Genomic DNA, 16831 nt, shown 5'->3' with positions numbered 1-16831 from the left:
CAGAGGCCGTTTCTCAATCCGAAGGCTGCAGCCTCCAGAGGTCGCATTTCTAGCTGGATACGTCATCGAAACTTTCTTATTTCGTAATATAAACGCTTATTAAGTTGACTTATATTCTTAGTTAATAGTAAATGATTGTAATATGCTTATGACTTGATAATGTAATGTTCAGTTAACTGAAATAAACCAGGCTTGATGACGTATGCAGCCTGCATATGCGACCTTGCGCAGGCTGCAGCCTTCGGATTGAGAAACGGCCAGTCAGTAGGCAAGTTTTAAAAATGGCCCCGAAAAGACAGCAGGAGTCAGGATCGGAAAAAAGAAAAAACTGGGGGATGATGCGCGTGCATCACTTGCAGGTAAGTCCATCATGTTTAATCCATCCTAATAAGGGAAATGTGCATGGGCTGCAGCAGCTGCTAATGCTGTGCTGACATCAATGTTTGCAAACAAACTATGTTGTTATAATTTATAACTTTAGTGCAAGTTAAATTGAGATTTTACTGTAAAACATTACCTATGCATATGCATTTTACAAATAACTGACGCCAGCTGTTACTTTCTTTACTACGTTTCTTTAGATATTGAGCAGTAGTTTATTTTGTCGTGACGGTGGTTAATACTTTCTCAGTAAAAGTTAACGTTAGCAGTCAGTGCACATGGTAGGCTAACAATTCCTGACTGTTAAATATATATAAATATAAAATGTCATCATGTATGTATGATATGAAGCAAACATTACTGTGACACTTAGTTCTCTAAATCTTTGTTTTATTTAAGAATATTGGGTATTCTTGTTTACTTATTGATATTTATTTAATGTAATTTATTTAAAGTGACATTGTACCTGGGAAAAACATGTCTGGATTATTTTGATTATTTTTTTTATTTTGTTATCCTATTTAAGTTTGCTAATTTTTTTCTATTGCTATTCTATAAAAGTTTGCACGTTCAAATTAGTGTGTGTTGGCTAAAACTGAAGATTTTACTTTCTGCTTTTAAGTTATATGTTTGTAAAAAGTTAAACTGGCAAAAACAAAGTTTTTTTTCTCAGGGTCAGGGTGGGGGGCATTATAAAGGAATTATGCTTAGGGCACCAAAATGGCTAGCAGCGGCACTGACTGTGACAACCAACAGCAGGTGCAGAACCAATTACACACACATTTTTAAACTGTTTATAAAGAGGGACATTTAAGTTCTTTTACTTTTACATTCAAAGACAAAACAAGAATGGAAAGATGTTTGCTCTTATTGTCCATAGTTCGAAGTGCAGTGGCATAATTTGGTAATTGGTAATGTACAGTGGCTTTCTTTAGTCACAATATATAGTAATAACTGAGACACTGAGTTATGAAACGACACTCCGGATTAAAATAAATAAACAGGAAATCTGAGGCTAGGAAAGCCTCAGAGCGGGGAATGAAGTGGTTTGTTTTAATCCGAATATGTGTATCAAATACTTTACCATTATGTTTTTCTATATGGATATAACCAGTTACTTTACCATTATGTTTTTATGTTTTTCTATATGGAAAATTACCAGCATGCATTGCAGGGGTAGGAACAAAAGACCTACAGTCCCAGGAATGTAACCACCATGTGTTTCTATATGATATAAACCATATGTTTCTTCATGTTACAAACCATTGGGAATAGGATTGCGTGCGAAGACAGGCTTAAATAAATGCTGTATAGGAGGAGACTTCAGTGAGTCTTGGAGTTTTTGCAGGACTGCTCCGCTTTTATTTTGCTGGTTAATAAAAGTCTTTCTTTTGAAAATGAAACCTACGGCTTGAGTATTTTATTCTTAAAGAACCCAAAAGGAAAACCACAACATGCTCTGCAACATTGGCCGCCAATGCGGTGGAGGAGTTAGCCTGGTGCAACCAGACTCTCGTACATTCATTTTATTTGTACAGAGAGTCTGGCCACGCTCCATTGCAAAGCGTTACTTCCGTTAAGAAGGGTCCTCTGTTGAAGTTTAAAACTAATGGATCTGCCCAGAGTCACTCTGAATCTGCCATAACAAATCGCTAATGTTTGGTCGTGACGTATGTTACTCAGTCTGGCGCACAACCTCAACGTCTGCGTTCTTAGCCACTCCCCGCTGTTCGCTGATTGGACCTGCAGATTATTGCCGGAGAAAACGAAACTCTACACAGCAGTCCCAGACGTTGTTCTGAAGCTAAATGAAAATTAAGCGGAAAACCGTAGGAGGGCAGAGCCAGGCTAGTGGAGGAGTACCAATCTTTTTGTAAAGCATTTATGGCACTAAATTAGCTTTATAATGGCATTACTGTGTAGCACCAAAAAGGTGCTGCAAGCTGGCACCCGAGCCGGTGCTCAGTGTTTCACCGGTTTGAGGAGAGAACACAAGAGGAAAGTAGCTCGACCCGAACACTTTAGAATCTAGTGAATGTTTTAGGTTTCGCCCAGCCAGCAGCTCTGCAGATGTCTATCAGCAAGAAACCACAAGTGAAAGCTCAAAATGATGCCACACTTCTCGTAGAATGAGCTTTTAAGTTAAATGGGCATGGGTGCCCTTGCATTTGATATGCAAGGGCAATGGTGTCCACTATCCAGTCTGACATTCTCTGCTTTGTGACAGCTTTCCCTTTTTGCTGACCACCGTAATAGACAAAGAGCTGGTCTGAGGTCCTGAAGCTTTGTGCTCTGTCGATGTACAACAGCAGTGCGCTTACATAGACATAACAAAGCTATGGCTGGGTCTGCCTCCTCCTGCGCCAGCGCTTGCAGGCTTACCACCTGATCTCTGAAAGGAGTGGTGGGAACCTTGGGCACGTAGCCCACGGCCCACAAGCAGTATACATCCCCTGCCGGGTCTAAATTTCTGTCATTTGCGAAAATAATACGTTTGAAAATGTTTTATAACGGGAATATGTTAGTATTGTCCAGGGAAAACGAGTGTATTGTTGAGACTGCTACATCACAATTTACTCTGGAATCTTTGTGTGTCATGATGAGTTTCTTCTCCTGGAGTGTACTTATTAGTGATACTTTTCTGCTTGATTTGTCTGTTGGCAACATAAACCGTTAATAATAATAATAATATATAAAATAATAACACAGTATGGTCTGTACTGCTCACGATATCACTATGCACACGCACATGACGTTAGTAGTGGGGCGTGATCAAAGGAGCAGCAGCTCATAAATATGTAATGACCACCTCAAAACAGCACAATCTGAAATGCACTGAAACAGAGGCTACTAGAGATGGGTAACAATCTTTTCCTACAAGCTATTTTGAGCAAACAACTTTTGAAACATGCTTTATGGAACTCATACACCTATTTAACTTGTGGAAAAGCAGTCATAATATGGGCACTTTAAAAAGAGCACCAATTACACTTTCAGATATTACAATAATATGTCTAAAAATGCAGAAAAGCAATTGTTACCCTCCTCAAAGCCTGAGGGAGTAAGTTGAATGTACCACACTGGCCAGCACTGTAAGGTAATAATAAGAGACACTGTGAAACCGGAGTACTGGCTGCAGTCATGGACAATGTTTAATTGACTCTCATAGAAATAGTGTTCATTAAAGTCAAATATAAAACACTTTACAAAACATGTGCATTTAAACAGTGACATAAATCACAAGTGCAAATGTCTTAATAAATGTGTTCAACATACTCCAAAATGTTAACTGTGAACATTTGCAGATCATTCAAAATGTATATCAAAATATGAAAAACTTTGTTACAAAACCAACATTTAAATCATCATCATTTCAATGCATTAACAACATTAACATATTTCAATGAGAGTAGTTACATTTTAATCATAATCATTTTAATCCGAGTTTTTAACCAAATATCATATTGTTCACATCATAACAACATTCACAAGACATTGTTTTCATTTTCTAAACTGTCACAAATGAAAATTGCATTTTGCTTCACATTATCCTCGTGTTTTACATGTACGTCGCCATTTTGGCTCTGACTCACTCATGCTTACACAGCCATTTTGGCTCGAGATACTTTCAGTTGCAAACGCCTTTTAAACTCACTCAAACTTTATCATCCGATAACAATCAACATTATAAACTCTTTTAAAACGTCCATGAACACTTTTCACATGTATATTTTATCATATTTCACTTTACATTCACCTATTCATACATCTTATGTCTAATACATAACCCAGTAATGCTCAATGTGTCTTAATAACAGTATTTCTCAGTCATCTAACAGAAATAAACACATACTTTGAAGCACAGTGTTTTACATTAGTGTAAAGCAGTTTTTGCTCACCTGTAAGGTAATAATAAGAGACACTGTGAAACCGGAGTACTGGCTGCAGTCATGGACAATGTTTAATTGACTCTGACTCGCCCAGTTCATCAACTAGAAGCAATAGCGCTCAACGCCCTCTACAGGCAGCAATTATAAACAGCAACAAAGCATTATTTTTAGGGCTGGTAAACGAATAAAAATTTTAATCTAATTAATTACATGATGTGGCAATTAATTAATCTAATTAATCACATTTCATTGCACGTAAATATTCATTGAGAATTTACCCCAAAATGTCATTTAAAATAATTGTGTTTAATGAAGACTGATCCATTAACAAAAAGCAGGGTTTTTTATTTAACACAAACCTATCATTTAGGTTACAATGGCCATAACATTTTTTTAATTATTGAACACAAGCCTATTACCCAGGCTACAATGGCTGTAACATTTTTTTTTTAATACTATCACTTAGGCTACAATAGCCATAATGTTTACATTTTTTAACACAAGCCTATCAACTCAAACTAAAATGGCTGTAACATTTTTTTAATATTGAACATAAGCCTACTCGGGCTACAAGGGCTGTAACATTTTTAATAAACACAAGCCTATCTATCACTTAGGCGACAATGGCCTTAACCGTCTTTTTTAGCCTGTCTCTTAATTTCTTATTTCTCCTTCAACCAGTTGCTTAGACAAACTAATTTGTTTACATTTTCTGAGTTTAAAGATGCCCTTTTCTTTTGCACAATGTTGCCCGCCAGTGAAAAAAGTCTTTTGCATGGTACAGTGGTTGCAGGCGTGGCCAAATATTTGCGAGCTAAGGCAGACAGTTTAATATGGGCCTCTGCATTAACTGACCACCACTCTAAAGGACACTTATCCATCTCAATAATGGGTTGAGCTCTGTAGTTTTGTAGTGCATTGCTAACATGATTTTCTTCTTCTGATTCCGAGTCTGACTCTGAACCCAGCAGAAGGATTTTCCTTTTCTTAGCTGGCTCATGTTCTTCACTGGGTTGTGGAGTATGTGTGCTGGGTTCTGCCTCTTGTAGTATTTTTTCAAGGCTGGACCACACCTGTTCTCTCTCTCCTCTTGCCATGCACTTTAGGTCCTTAAAACGTGGGTCAAGAGCTGATGAAAGTTTCAGCCATTCATTGTTTATGACAGCTTGGCGTTCAGCAAGGTCTTTCTTAAAGGCAGTCTTGAACCTTGCCACATATGCTGGATCATCATCAGAGACCCTCATTACATGGTTAAGGTGGCAGAATGCAGGCAGCACCACAGAGCATGAAACATAGGTTTCACCCCCAAGGAGTTCAGTCACATACCTGAGGTGGAAGATAACAAGGTCAATAACAATAAATTTCAGTACATAGGCTAAAATAAGTGTAGTGGAGGACTTTTATTATGCTTTTATTTTCATATTATTCATCCTATTTTTCATTTTTTAATTACAATCATAAGCTCATAAATCGTGATTCATATGGAGATCATGTTTTTCTGCTAACGTACAGAATTATGCTCTTTCTGTCTTTTGAGCAAAGTACAATGTCCAAGGACTTAAACATCATGTACTGAGAACAAGACATACGTTGTATGATTTCACTAGATTTGTGTTTAACTGTTTATGTTCTTAATCACTGACAGCTGAAGGCTATCTTCTAAATGACGTAGAAACGGATGATTGTACGTATTTCAGCATCTTACTATAAATGTGTGTTCAACCTTGTGATCGGGGCTCTTGGGTTTAGACTTCTAGCACCAGGGAGTGAGAGCCTATTCTGCAGAATATATAAAATTCAGACACAGAAAATTCTGTCGACAGTGTGTCTGTGTGATCCTTGACTTTGACTCTTAGTGAGTATTATTTGATGCGGCTAAAATTCCACGACAATAATGGCGACGAGGATGGGATTCCACAGCTGAAGACTCCAGAAGGTTTGGGAGAGACTGACTGATCACCCCTGAGACGAGAGGTCTCGGGCTCCGTACCCCAGGCCTAAGGGAAGGGAGAGTCTCAACCATTTCTGGAGTCAAAGCTGACGGAATCTGGAAAAGAACCGTTGTGGTGGCATCTGAATAGATAATACGGTAAGCGTTATTTCGTTCATGACCATGGGTCAGGGTAATTCGAAAGGGAGTACAAAGTCAATGGATCTGGAAAATGGTGTGTATGCTCGAGTGATCAAATCAAAGGGCACGGGGGCGTTGGAAAGCGTAAAATCTGGGAGAAAAGGTATGATTTTCCTCCTAAAGGAACACTGAGTGTAAAAGCACTCATTTTATTAAGGGAAAAATCATTGCGGATGGCAGAGAAATGAGAGCACAGAGTAAGATAAAGACCAAGGACAAACTGACTCAGACTAAGTCAGAGCTAAACATTAATCAAATGTTTTCCTACATCAGATTCATTACATGATGAACCTAACTTTCTGTTTTTTCCTTCTCCCTATGCACCTGCACGTACCCCACCTGGGGTACATTTCCAATACACAAGGGTACCGCTTCTGGACGATGACCTCCAACCCCCTCCACAACGTCGCCCTCCACCACCACCTGCTCAACAAATCGCACAGATACAACGACCAGCTCAACAAGCCGCACAGATACAAAAGCCAGCACGACAAGCACTACCTGATTGCACCCCCGCCACCGCCGATGCAAGAACTGCCACGTGGACCAGAATCAGAACAAAGATGATGTTCAGATAAAGAAGGAACGGGAGGCAAGGCCTAAGGAAACAGCAGAGAAGCCGTTCACCAGACAAACAGCTAAATCCAGCATTCAAGCACCCATGATTCAAGTCGCAGGGCCGGAAGGTCAACCGATGCTGGTGTACAGGCCCTATGGATGGCAGGAAATACAGGAGATGGGAGGACACTTTTCCCCTGTTGAGGTAGGAGGAACAGTAATGGCCGAAGAATTAATTCAGTTTTGTCGAACTTATTCACCCAGAATCCAGGAAGTGAAAAAGATCCTGGAAAAGAGACACGGTTTCCGGCTGGGAACGAAAATGACGGAGAAATGGCCTGATGACAGCGCACCCACACACCCTGACTGGAACCACGACCACAACCTGCCTTATCGAAATGCTGTGGAACAAATCGCAAAGGCCCTCAAGGACATCTACCCGGTAACAGTAAACACTCAGAGACTGACTCAAACTAAGCAAAAGCCCGATGAACCGGTTGAAGAATATCTGAATCGTTTAACTACCGTATTTGAACAATGCTCAGGAATGTTGAAACCAGAGGGAGTAAACATCAACACGGGAGACGTAACATCATGGGAATCTTATCTCAAGCAGATGTTCCTGGGAGGACTTCAACCTGACATTTCAGCAAAGGTAAAACAAACCTGCATTGGGTGGGAGTCGGGAAAACTGGGCGAGGTTGTCACACATTCTCTGCACGCTGAACGCCTGCTAGATGAAGACAAATGAAAAAAGCAGAGAAAGGCGGACCAACAGTTATCTTTAGCTTTTGCCAAGATAGGAGAATGGACACAGCCACAACACAACCAGCGAAATTTCTCTTCGCAAGGACAACGTTTCCGAGACAACGGACAGCAGAAAGAAAGGGAGAAGAGGAGAGGAAAGCAGTGGCCGGAAGACCCAAAAGAAAAAGTTTGCTGGTATTGCGGGAAGAAAGGACATTTGAAATCCCAATGTTTCCATTTCTTGAAAACTCAAGGGACAGAGGAACTCCAAGCGGGCGCGGGAAACCTGCCACTGTGTAAAGAAAGGGGCGACTGAAGCCAGGAGGGGGAAGGGGAGCATCGTACAGAGGCGGGTAAGTCCAATCTTGTTTTTTCTGCGGTTCAAATGCCATATTATCTGCTTGCTAATTCTGTTTTTTCTGATGTGTGTGATAGGGAAAGAAATGCTCTATGCAATGAAGGACTTGCTTTGCTTGATATTGATAAGAAATAATGGTTGAGGGACAGGTATTGTTGTTTATAGGTAGACTCTGGATGCAACTCACTCTGTCATACGCAAAGATGAATTCCCATTTGTCACCTTGAGTGGGCAGTTTAACTCATCTATGAGTGCTACGGGGCATATAGTGAGGGAAGAATTTACTGCTCCACTCTGTTGTATGCATGACGGTAACGAGTTTATGCATATGTTCCTCTTATCTGACGCGTGTCCGGTAAACCTCATGGGGAGGGATTTGATGTGTAAAATTAATGCTAGCATCTTACGTAACAACCAAGGCCTGAATATTTCTTGTTGGGATCCCAGAATGTCATCTATGTGTGTGTCTATGTTGTATGTGTATGAATGGGCCTGTGTATGAGTGAAGAGTTGCATGCTGAAGGGAAGATAAGATTGCCACAAGCCAGCGAGGTCATTCCAGCTGATAACATGCATTGCACAGCTCATAGAAATGGTTCTCTGTAAAAACAGAAGGTTTGACTATAACCCATAAATGCTGGAATGACTCATGGTGTGTGGCACTCGTTTAAATTGACAGAAAAGCAAGAACAAATTTTGAAAATTCGGTACCCCATGTTTCCATTGCAAAAAAAATACCAGTCAGCCATGGGAAAAAGCAGGTGAATTTGCAAAGGCCTGTAGCGAGGCTGTTGATTGGGAAATGTTGTCAGATAACGTGCAGTTCTCAGAGCAGATAACGGCACACAGGAGAAGTTGTGTTTCTTTTTTCATTGCTGAGAGAGAGAGCGTTGTAATACAGAAAGCTGTTTCTGCAGATTCAAATTTACAAAACATTTTGCCAGCACACATGACGTGTGCTAGCATTGATTTACCGCAAGAGGTTCTTGACAAAGTACCTGACTACCTGTGGGCTAAAGATAAATATGATGTGGGTTTGATTAAAGGGTGTGAACCAGTAGTTATCACCCCAAAGAGTGATTACAGACCATGCAAACCTCAATACCCTCTGAAAAGGGAGGCGCTTGAGGGAACAAGGCCAGTATTTGAGGCCTTATTGGAGAAAGGGATAATTGTTCCCTGCCCAAACTCACCTGTGAGAACACCCATTTTTCCTGTACAAAAGGTCAGAGATGCAGGTCAGCCCACAGAGTGGAGGTTTGTTCAATACCTAAATGCAGTAAATGCTGCGGTGCGGGTAAGGGCACCACACGTGCCGAACCCTTACACAATTCTCTCACAGATACCAGCTGACGGCCAGTGGTTTTCTGTAGTGGATATTTCAAATGCATCTTTCAGTGTTTCCTGTCCATCCTGATAGCCAGTTTTCGTTTACTTTTACATTTGAGGGGTACAGCGAGAGCCCCACGATTTACAACTTTGCATTGCATTGTTCATTACAGAAACTTGTGTTGGATGATGATGTTGCTTTATTGCAGTACGTGGATGACCTCTTGGTGGCGGCACCGACTCAGCAGTCGTGCACAGACAACACCATACGGTTGCTCACTCATCTAGCTGAGGAGGGCCACAAGGTCAACCCCAAGAAGGTACAGTGCTCTGTCCAGAAAGTAACCTTTCTAGGACACGAAATTACACCAATGGGTAAGTCTCTCTCTCCAAAGAGAATAGAGACGATAGCTAACATACCAAAATCCATTACAAAGAGACAAGTAATGTCATTTTTGGGTATGACATCTTATTGCAGGACTTTTATTGCTAACTATTCTGAGATGCAACAACCATTGCATGACATGATTTATGAAAAACCTTTAGCACCATCAGAGAAGATAAGATGGACAGAGAAGGCTGAAAGGGCATTTGTGGAACTAAAACAGACATTACAGCAGGCACCCACTTTGGGGTTGCCAGATCCTAAAAAACCTTTTATTCAAACTGTGGATGAAAGAAATGGCTGTATGACATCTGTTTTGTTGCAAGAACACGGTGACAAGTTGAGACCAGTGGCATATTTTTCAGGTCGTCTTGATGCGGTGGCCAGGGGCCTACCGGGATGTCTGAGGGCAGTGGCAGCTGCAGAGAAAGCAGTACAAGCAAGCAGTGAGTTTGTGGGCTACGCACAGCTACGTCTGTTGGTCCCTCATTCTGTGTCTCATATACTGCTTGAACAGCGCACATCTCACTTGTCTGCAGCAAGGTGGCTGCGTTATTCCTGTGCATTGTTACAAATGTCTAATGTCACAGTTGAAAGATGTACAGTTCTGAACCCCGGCGACATTGTTACCTACACCTGATGAAGGTACACCACACTGTTGTTTGTCTGCTCTACGGGAAGTATGTACACCAAGGCCTGACCTGGCTGACACACCCATACCTAATTGCACCATCACATATTTTGTGGATGTTTCCTCTTCCAGAGATGATAGAGGTATAAACAGGGTGGGGTGGGCAGTTGTGTCTGACTTTGAAGTTGTAGAATCCGGATGCTTACCACCTCACAAATCTGCACAGGTGGCTGAATTGCATGCACTAACACAAGCTTGTAAAATTGCTACTAATCAATCTATAACCATTTACATTGACTGCTTGTTTCTCTTTTAGAGGAAATTTTACTCCTTTCTCAAATAGCTTTGTGTAAATGCAAAGCACACACCAAGGAACAGGACGTGGTCTCGAGAGGCAATGCACGCGCGGACGAAGCGGCAAAGCAAGCATCTCTCATTTCTACTAACATTGATTTTTCTCTTACGCAGATTTCCCAGGAAAAGGAAGCTGAAATAGCACAGGAGTAAGGGTGTCACGATTTCGATTTTAAATCGAAATCGATCGAAATTAAGTCACAGCTCCGAACTTCGAATTAAAAATGGGATCGTCGATGCTGCCACGCCCCCATTTCACGTCTGGTCGGCTTGGCAAGCGAGGAAAAAAAACTCTCAGAGATGCCTTTAAAAACATCTGTCCACCAGAAAGCGATCATATTTTAAACACGAGGGATGTAAGTTATTGCTACAACTCCTTGAAATGCATATCATAAACAGGATTACGTGATCTGACTTTGGACAGAGCGCAGCTCTCTGCACGTGCGCGATAGTGAGGGAGGCGCAAAGATGCAGCGGGTTATATTTTAAACAAAAGGATAGTTTGCCTCAGCTTGCATGAAACGCATAAAACTGAACAAATACATAAGGATTACTACTTTAGTTTATGTTCAGACTTCGGACAGATGCGAGAGCGCATGCACTTGAGACAGAGAGAAGCGCAGCTGCTTATGATGCTGGATTTATTTCAGATGCTATGAGTCCAAGACACACGCATTAAGTCCATGTGCATTAAGTCCATGTTAGAGATGCGCGGATGGACTATTATTTCATCCGCAACCGCATAACAAAACTCATCATCCGTCCACCATCCATCCGCACCGTTTCTGACCAGTTTTCAAAACCGCACCCGCCCGCCATCCGCTGACTGGGCGATGCAAGACGCTGCTGATGACAGCCGCGAGACTAGAAAGCTCTAGAATATCAGCAGTGAACTCCGTCTCCGATCGGCGCACATGGGACAAAAACAAATAAATAAATAGCCTAAATTAAACGCACAAATTACATAGCCTGCACTGGTGTCATCCTGATTTACCACTTTGTAAAACTTATTCCAGGCAACCCTTTTCTGACATTCTATTTCCTTTGTTTTTAATTCTCATTTTTTGAGTTTGCCACGTTCCTCCTTCGCTGGCGTTGATAAGAGCTGTGTCAAAATGCATCCTCAACGAATGGATCCTTAACAGCCGAGGATATCCCAAACAATTAAAAGCTTTATTAAATAAAAGTGTGTATTTATTAGAAAACTTTTTCTTGTCACTGTTTTAGTATTATAAGTTATGTTTTGTGTTAATATTATTCTGTTTATGTTGCGTATATTTCTAGGTTGATTATTTGATATGCTGTTGAATAGATTAATCTACATCAATGTGTCATATGTTCTAAAATAAATTAATATTTTTCTGATTAAATATTTATTTTAATAAGTCAGAAATGTCTCCGCAGTTTTCTGCTGACAGGCGCGGTGGGCGCTACTGGGGGCGTGTGCAGCAGGTAACGCAAATTGTGGGTCCTCAGAAGGCTAGACCGTCTCATTTCAGTTCTTTTCTTGAACTTCTGTGGCTGCCACTATGAAAGGCAGAGAGGTCGCATGCTTAGAAGGACACAGCTAATAACAAGCAGTCGACCGAATTTAATAAAAAAAAAAATTTTGTCACGTCATCCGCCCGATCTGTGTGTGCAAGAAGCAATCCTCTCTCTACAAGCTCTCGCGTTAAGTGAAGCCCACAAACCCCCATGCGAGTTGTGCAATGTGCATGTTAATGTTAAAGTATTATAATAATAATAATAAATAATGGCATATAATTTTTGTCTAAATTATATGCCATATAAAAAATATGTAAAAATCGAGAATCGAATCGAATCGTGTCCTTAGAATCGAAAATGTAATCGAATCGAGGATTTGGAGAATCGTGACACCCCTACACAGGAGTCACTAATAAGCATGCAAACATTTTCTCTCCCAACAGAAATAGCTCTATGGAAATCGCGTGGAGCTACCAAAACTCCTGAAGGGATTTGGATGGGTCCAAATCAAAAACCTTGTTTACCTAAACACTTTTATTCCCATTTTGCTAGGTTGACACATGGCTTAGAATACGTGTCCAAAGGAGGAATGCTGACAGCCATGGCACAAAATTGGTTCACAAAGGGTTTTTCTCCTGTAGCGCAGAGACATTGTGAAAACTGTCATATATGTCTGGATAATAATGTTGCAAGAGGGGTAAAAACCGCACCTGTGGGGCATCCCATTTCCTGAGGGACCATTCACACATGTAATAATGGATTACATTGAATTGACACCAGCAGAAGGTAAACGTTACTGTTTGAATGTGTGAAGAAACAAAATTGAATTGGGTTCAGTGCTTACCACTGGTACTCATGTACATGAGAATGAGGGTCAGAGACCGAACTAAATTGTCCCCTTTTGAAATACTTTTTGGAAGACCCCCACATATGGGGTGGGAACCACACAGGGCGGCAGGTGATACCCTTCGAAATGAAAATCACATGTTGCAGTATTGTATTTCTATGTCTTCTATCCTTCAAAATATCTCAAAACAGGTTAAAGCAGCACTACCACGCCCCGCAGAGGGACCTTTGCACAACATCAAACCAGGAGATTTCGGTTTGGTGAAAAAACCTGAGGAGGAAATCCTGGAAGGCGAGACGGTGGGCGGGGCCATTTCAGGTTCTGCTGACGACTCACACCGCCATGAAGGTCGCGGAGCGTGCCACCTGGGTGCACGTTGCCCATTGCCGGAGGGTTGGTCCTGGACTGCAAGGTGTAAACCAAAGGGAGGACGGCTAGTCGACTGCTACGGACCACTTTTTCGTATTGGTGGGAACCACAGATACCTGTATACTGCAAGTTTATACGAAGAACGACACGAGAGAACTGCAACAGCTCACAAGGTATTGGAGGACGACTCCAGTATTCTGGGTTTGGTTTGGACACACGCACACGACATCTTTAATCAGGATAGCTTGGCACAACTGCACCGTGTGGTCCTACCAAACCCGAACCTACAAAGGAAATTAATCAACAAGGGCTCACGACCCCAACTCTAACTGTGCTCAGGGCTCACGACCCCAACTCTAACTGTGCTCAGGGATCACGACCCTAACTCTAACTGTGCTCAATCCGGAATCATCAAGGGCTCACGACCCCAACTCTAACTGTGCTCAATTTCTTCAAGAAAACTAACTATTTTTCTTCTTTCAAAAATGAGGTTCATGATCATATTATGTGTGTGCATTTTTGCTTTTACAACTGCACAGAACTCTATGTACACTATGGTTAAGGGTAATAACTAGAGCTACGTAACGATGACAGTAAATGAAGTTATGAATAAATCATAAAAAGGGAGGAGTGTAGTGGAGGACTTTTATTATGCTTTTATTTTCATATTATTCATCCTATTTTTCATTTTTTAATTACAATCATAAGCTCATAAATTGTGATTCATATGGAGATCATGTTTTTCTGCTAACGTACAGAATTATGCTCTTTCTGTCTTTTGAGCAAAGTACAATGTCCAAGGACTTAAACATCATGTACTGAGAACAAGACATACGTTTTATGATTTCACTAGATTTGTGTTTAACTGTTTATGTTCTTAATCACTGACAGCTGAAGGCTATCTTCTAAATGACGTAGAAACGGATGATTGTACGTATTTCAGCATCTTACTATAAATGTGTGTTCAACCTTGTGATCGGGGCTCTTGGGTTTAGACTTCTAGCACCAGGGAGTGAGAGCCTATTCTGCAGAATATATAAAATTCAGACAAAGAAAATTCTGTCGACAGTGTGTCTGTGTGATCCTTGACTTTGACTCTTAGTGAGTATTATTTGATGCGGCTAAAATTCCACGACATAAGCATATTTAACACATGGTGGATTTTAAAATACTTTTAAAGTCATTTTATGGATTTTTTAAAAAGTTTTGTTTAACAAACATATTTATCTTTCTCAGTGAGAGCTGTAGACATTTTAGCTGTTTAACAAATACAGCTGCAACTATAAATGGGATGGATGTGTGACAGACTTACTTGCATGGTTCAAGAAGCGTCTCCAGCTTGTGCAATTTGTCCCATTCAGCAGCAGTCAGCATGACTAACTTGTGTTTCTGTTGGGCTAAAGTTGCCTTAACAGCCTCTTCATTCCGTAAGAGACGTGTGATCATATCGAGCGAGGAGTTCCACCTCGTCGAAACGTCCTGTATCAGTTGCTCTTTTTGTTGTCCGATTGCAGTTTGTTGCTGATGTAGCTCCTCTGTGTTAGCAGGGCTGTGCTTAAAGTGTCCTACAATTTTGCGACACTTTGTCAATGCATCAACAAACCCACTGTCCGCGAGGCAAACGGTAATGGTCCTCTGCAATATGTGTGCGGCACAGGGGATGTGATCAAATGGAAGTTTTCTTGCTGCTGCAATCATATTTCGAGCGCTGTCCGTTCCGATGGTGGTCACTTTTTCTGTAATGTTCCACTTGTCTGCCACTGTTAAGAACTGTTCGGCACATGCATCAGAATAATGTCGTGTCTCTGTTTTAAGTACCGTTAGTGCGAATGACTGAAGTGTCCAGTTACGATCAATGAAGTGCGTAGTAACACCTAAATAGTTGTGATTACTCACTGAAGTCCAGTGATCTCCGGTCAGAGCAACATATTGTGCTTGAGACAATTTTTCCTCTTTTGATAGTTTTTCGGTGTCATACAGCTGATTTATTCTCGTAAGTACGGTACATCTCGCCGGTAGTGTGTAGCTTGTATCGGAAGACGCAATACGAAAAGCATCCATTAACCCCTTGTCTTCCACAATATTAACAGGCCTACAGTCCATTGCAATCCATTTAGATATTGCATTTGTAAGTGTTTCTGAGGACGACTTACTTAATTTGCGGCGATTCTCAGTCAGCGTGGTTTGGCGAAACTTCCCTGGAGCATCCGGGGTAGTGCTAGCTGCAGAACTCACAATATGTTTTGAGTTCAGGTGGTATTTCATGCTAGAACTGCTACAATGGTATGCAAATTCCTTATTGCAGAGAACGCAAAGGACTTTGGTTTTATCAATGGCTCCATTGGAAAGAGTTTTGAATTTAAATTTTCCATTTAGAAAGCCAGGCAGATTTGTGTCGTCGTCGTTGGCCATCATGCTTGATTGACTCGCCACTACAGTTTATTGCACGTTGTACGTACAGGTCTGGGGCGTGGCGCAGTGCGTTAAATGCGTTAAAAATATTAACGTGTTTTTTTCTCATAATTAATTAATCTAATTAACGCGTTAAATTACCAGCCCTAATTATTTTTTCTACTCAATGAAAAGATGAATGAAAATGATTAGTGATGAGCGAGTCACTCGAAACTCGGATTATTTAACCTGATCTCTAAAATGACTCGAGAACCATGAGTCCTTAGTGACCATTAACCCGAGTCAGTTGAGTCCTCTCAGATTTTGCATTAAAAATGAGAAATTGTGTCAAACACAAAGCTCTTCAAATGTTTACAACAGAATTACAACAAATAACTCTACATAAGCTGCCATAGGTTCTATAACTTGCAACAACGAGTTTATCACCAAATGTCGACTGGGGGTACCGAGTGAGCCAAAAGCTGCTATTCCGGATCGTAATTTCCTGCAGCTCTGAGTCCGAGTACAAAGGGATGCGTGCGCGCGACAATGAGTTGGTTGGCGGCTCGGGGATCCACACAGAGAGTGACTCAACACACAGAGCTTGAATCCTGGACTAGGAGAAACGAGCCTTGTTATTAACCCACTGACTCATGTAGGCTAATCTGTTGCAATATTTGACTGGCACAATGTTTTGGGTAGAAGCTGCAAATGTTTAAAAATTTTAAATACGAGGACTGCTGCAGCAGTGCTGCTGGAAAGATCTGCCACCGAGGGACGTACACGGCTCCTCTTGTTGACTGAGTCACTCAGAGTGTTGCGAGTGGTTCACTCACAGGACCCGTACAGGAGCGGGCGGCTCTGTGTGGGACTCACTCGCAAGATCATGTTCTTGCGCAGATGAGTGACTGTGTGGCTGCATTAACCGAAGCCTATCGTGGATCTTTTAAGTCAATCTGAAACAGGACACGTTCC

The 16831-nt window shown here is 41.3% G+C and overlaps 1 protein-coding gene across 1 annotated transcript; it reads right to left on the bottom strand.

Annotated features, from left to right (window-relative positions):
• Positions 1–4551: 4551 nt before the first annotated feature.
• Positions 4552–16280, bottom strand: LOC141369518 (E3 SUMO-protein ligase ZBED1-like). Its single transcript, XM_073876375.1, has 2 exons — positions 14778–16280; positions 4552–5597 (listed from the first exon to the last, which is right to left on the bottom strand). Exons 1-2 carry the CDS (start codon positions 15878–15880, stop codon positions 4934–4936), a joined length of 1767 nt encoding a protein of 588 aa, XP_073732476.1. The 5' UTR covers positions 15881–16280; the 3' UTR covers positions 4552–4933.
• Positions 16281–16831: the final 551 nt, after the last annotated feature.

Source organism: Misgurnus anguillicaudatus, chromosome 1 (assembly GCF_027580225.2).
Source record: "Misgurnus anguillicaudatus chromosome 1, ASM2758022v2, whole genome shotgun sequence".
In the NCBI taxonomy this organism is placed as follows: Eukaryota; Metazoa; Chordata; class Actinopteri; order Cypriniformes; family Cobitidae; genus Misgurnus; species Misgurnus anguillicaudatus.
This window is presented reverse-complemented; position numbering and strand designations above follow the sequence as displayed.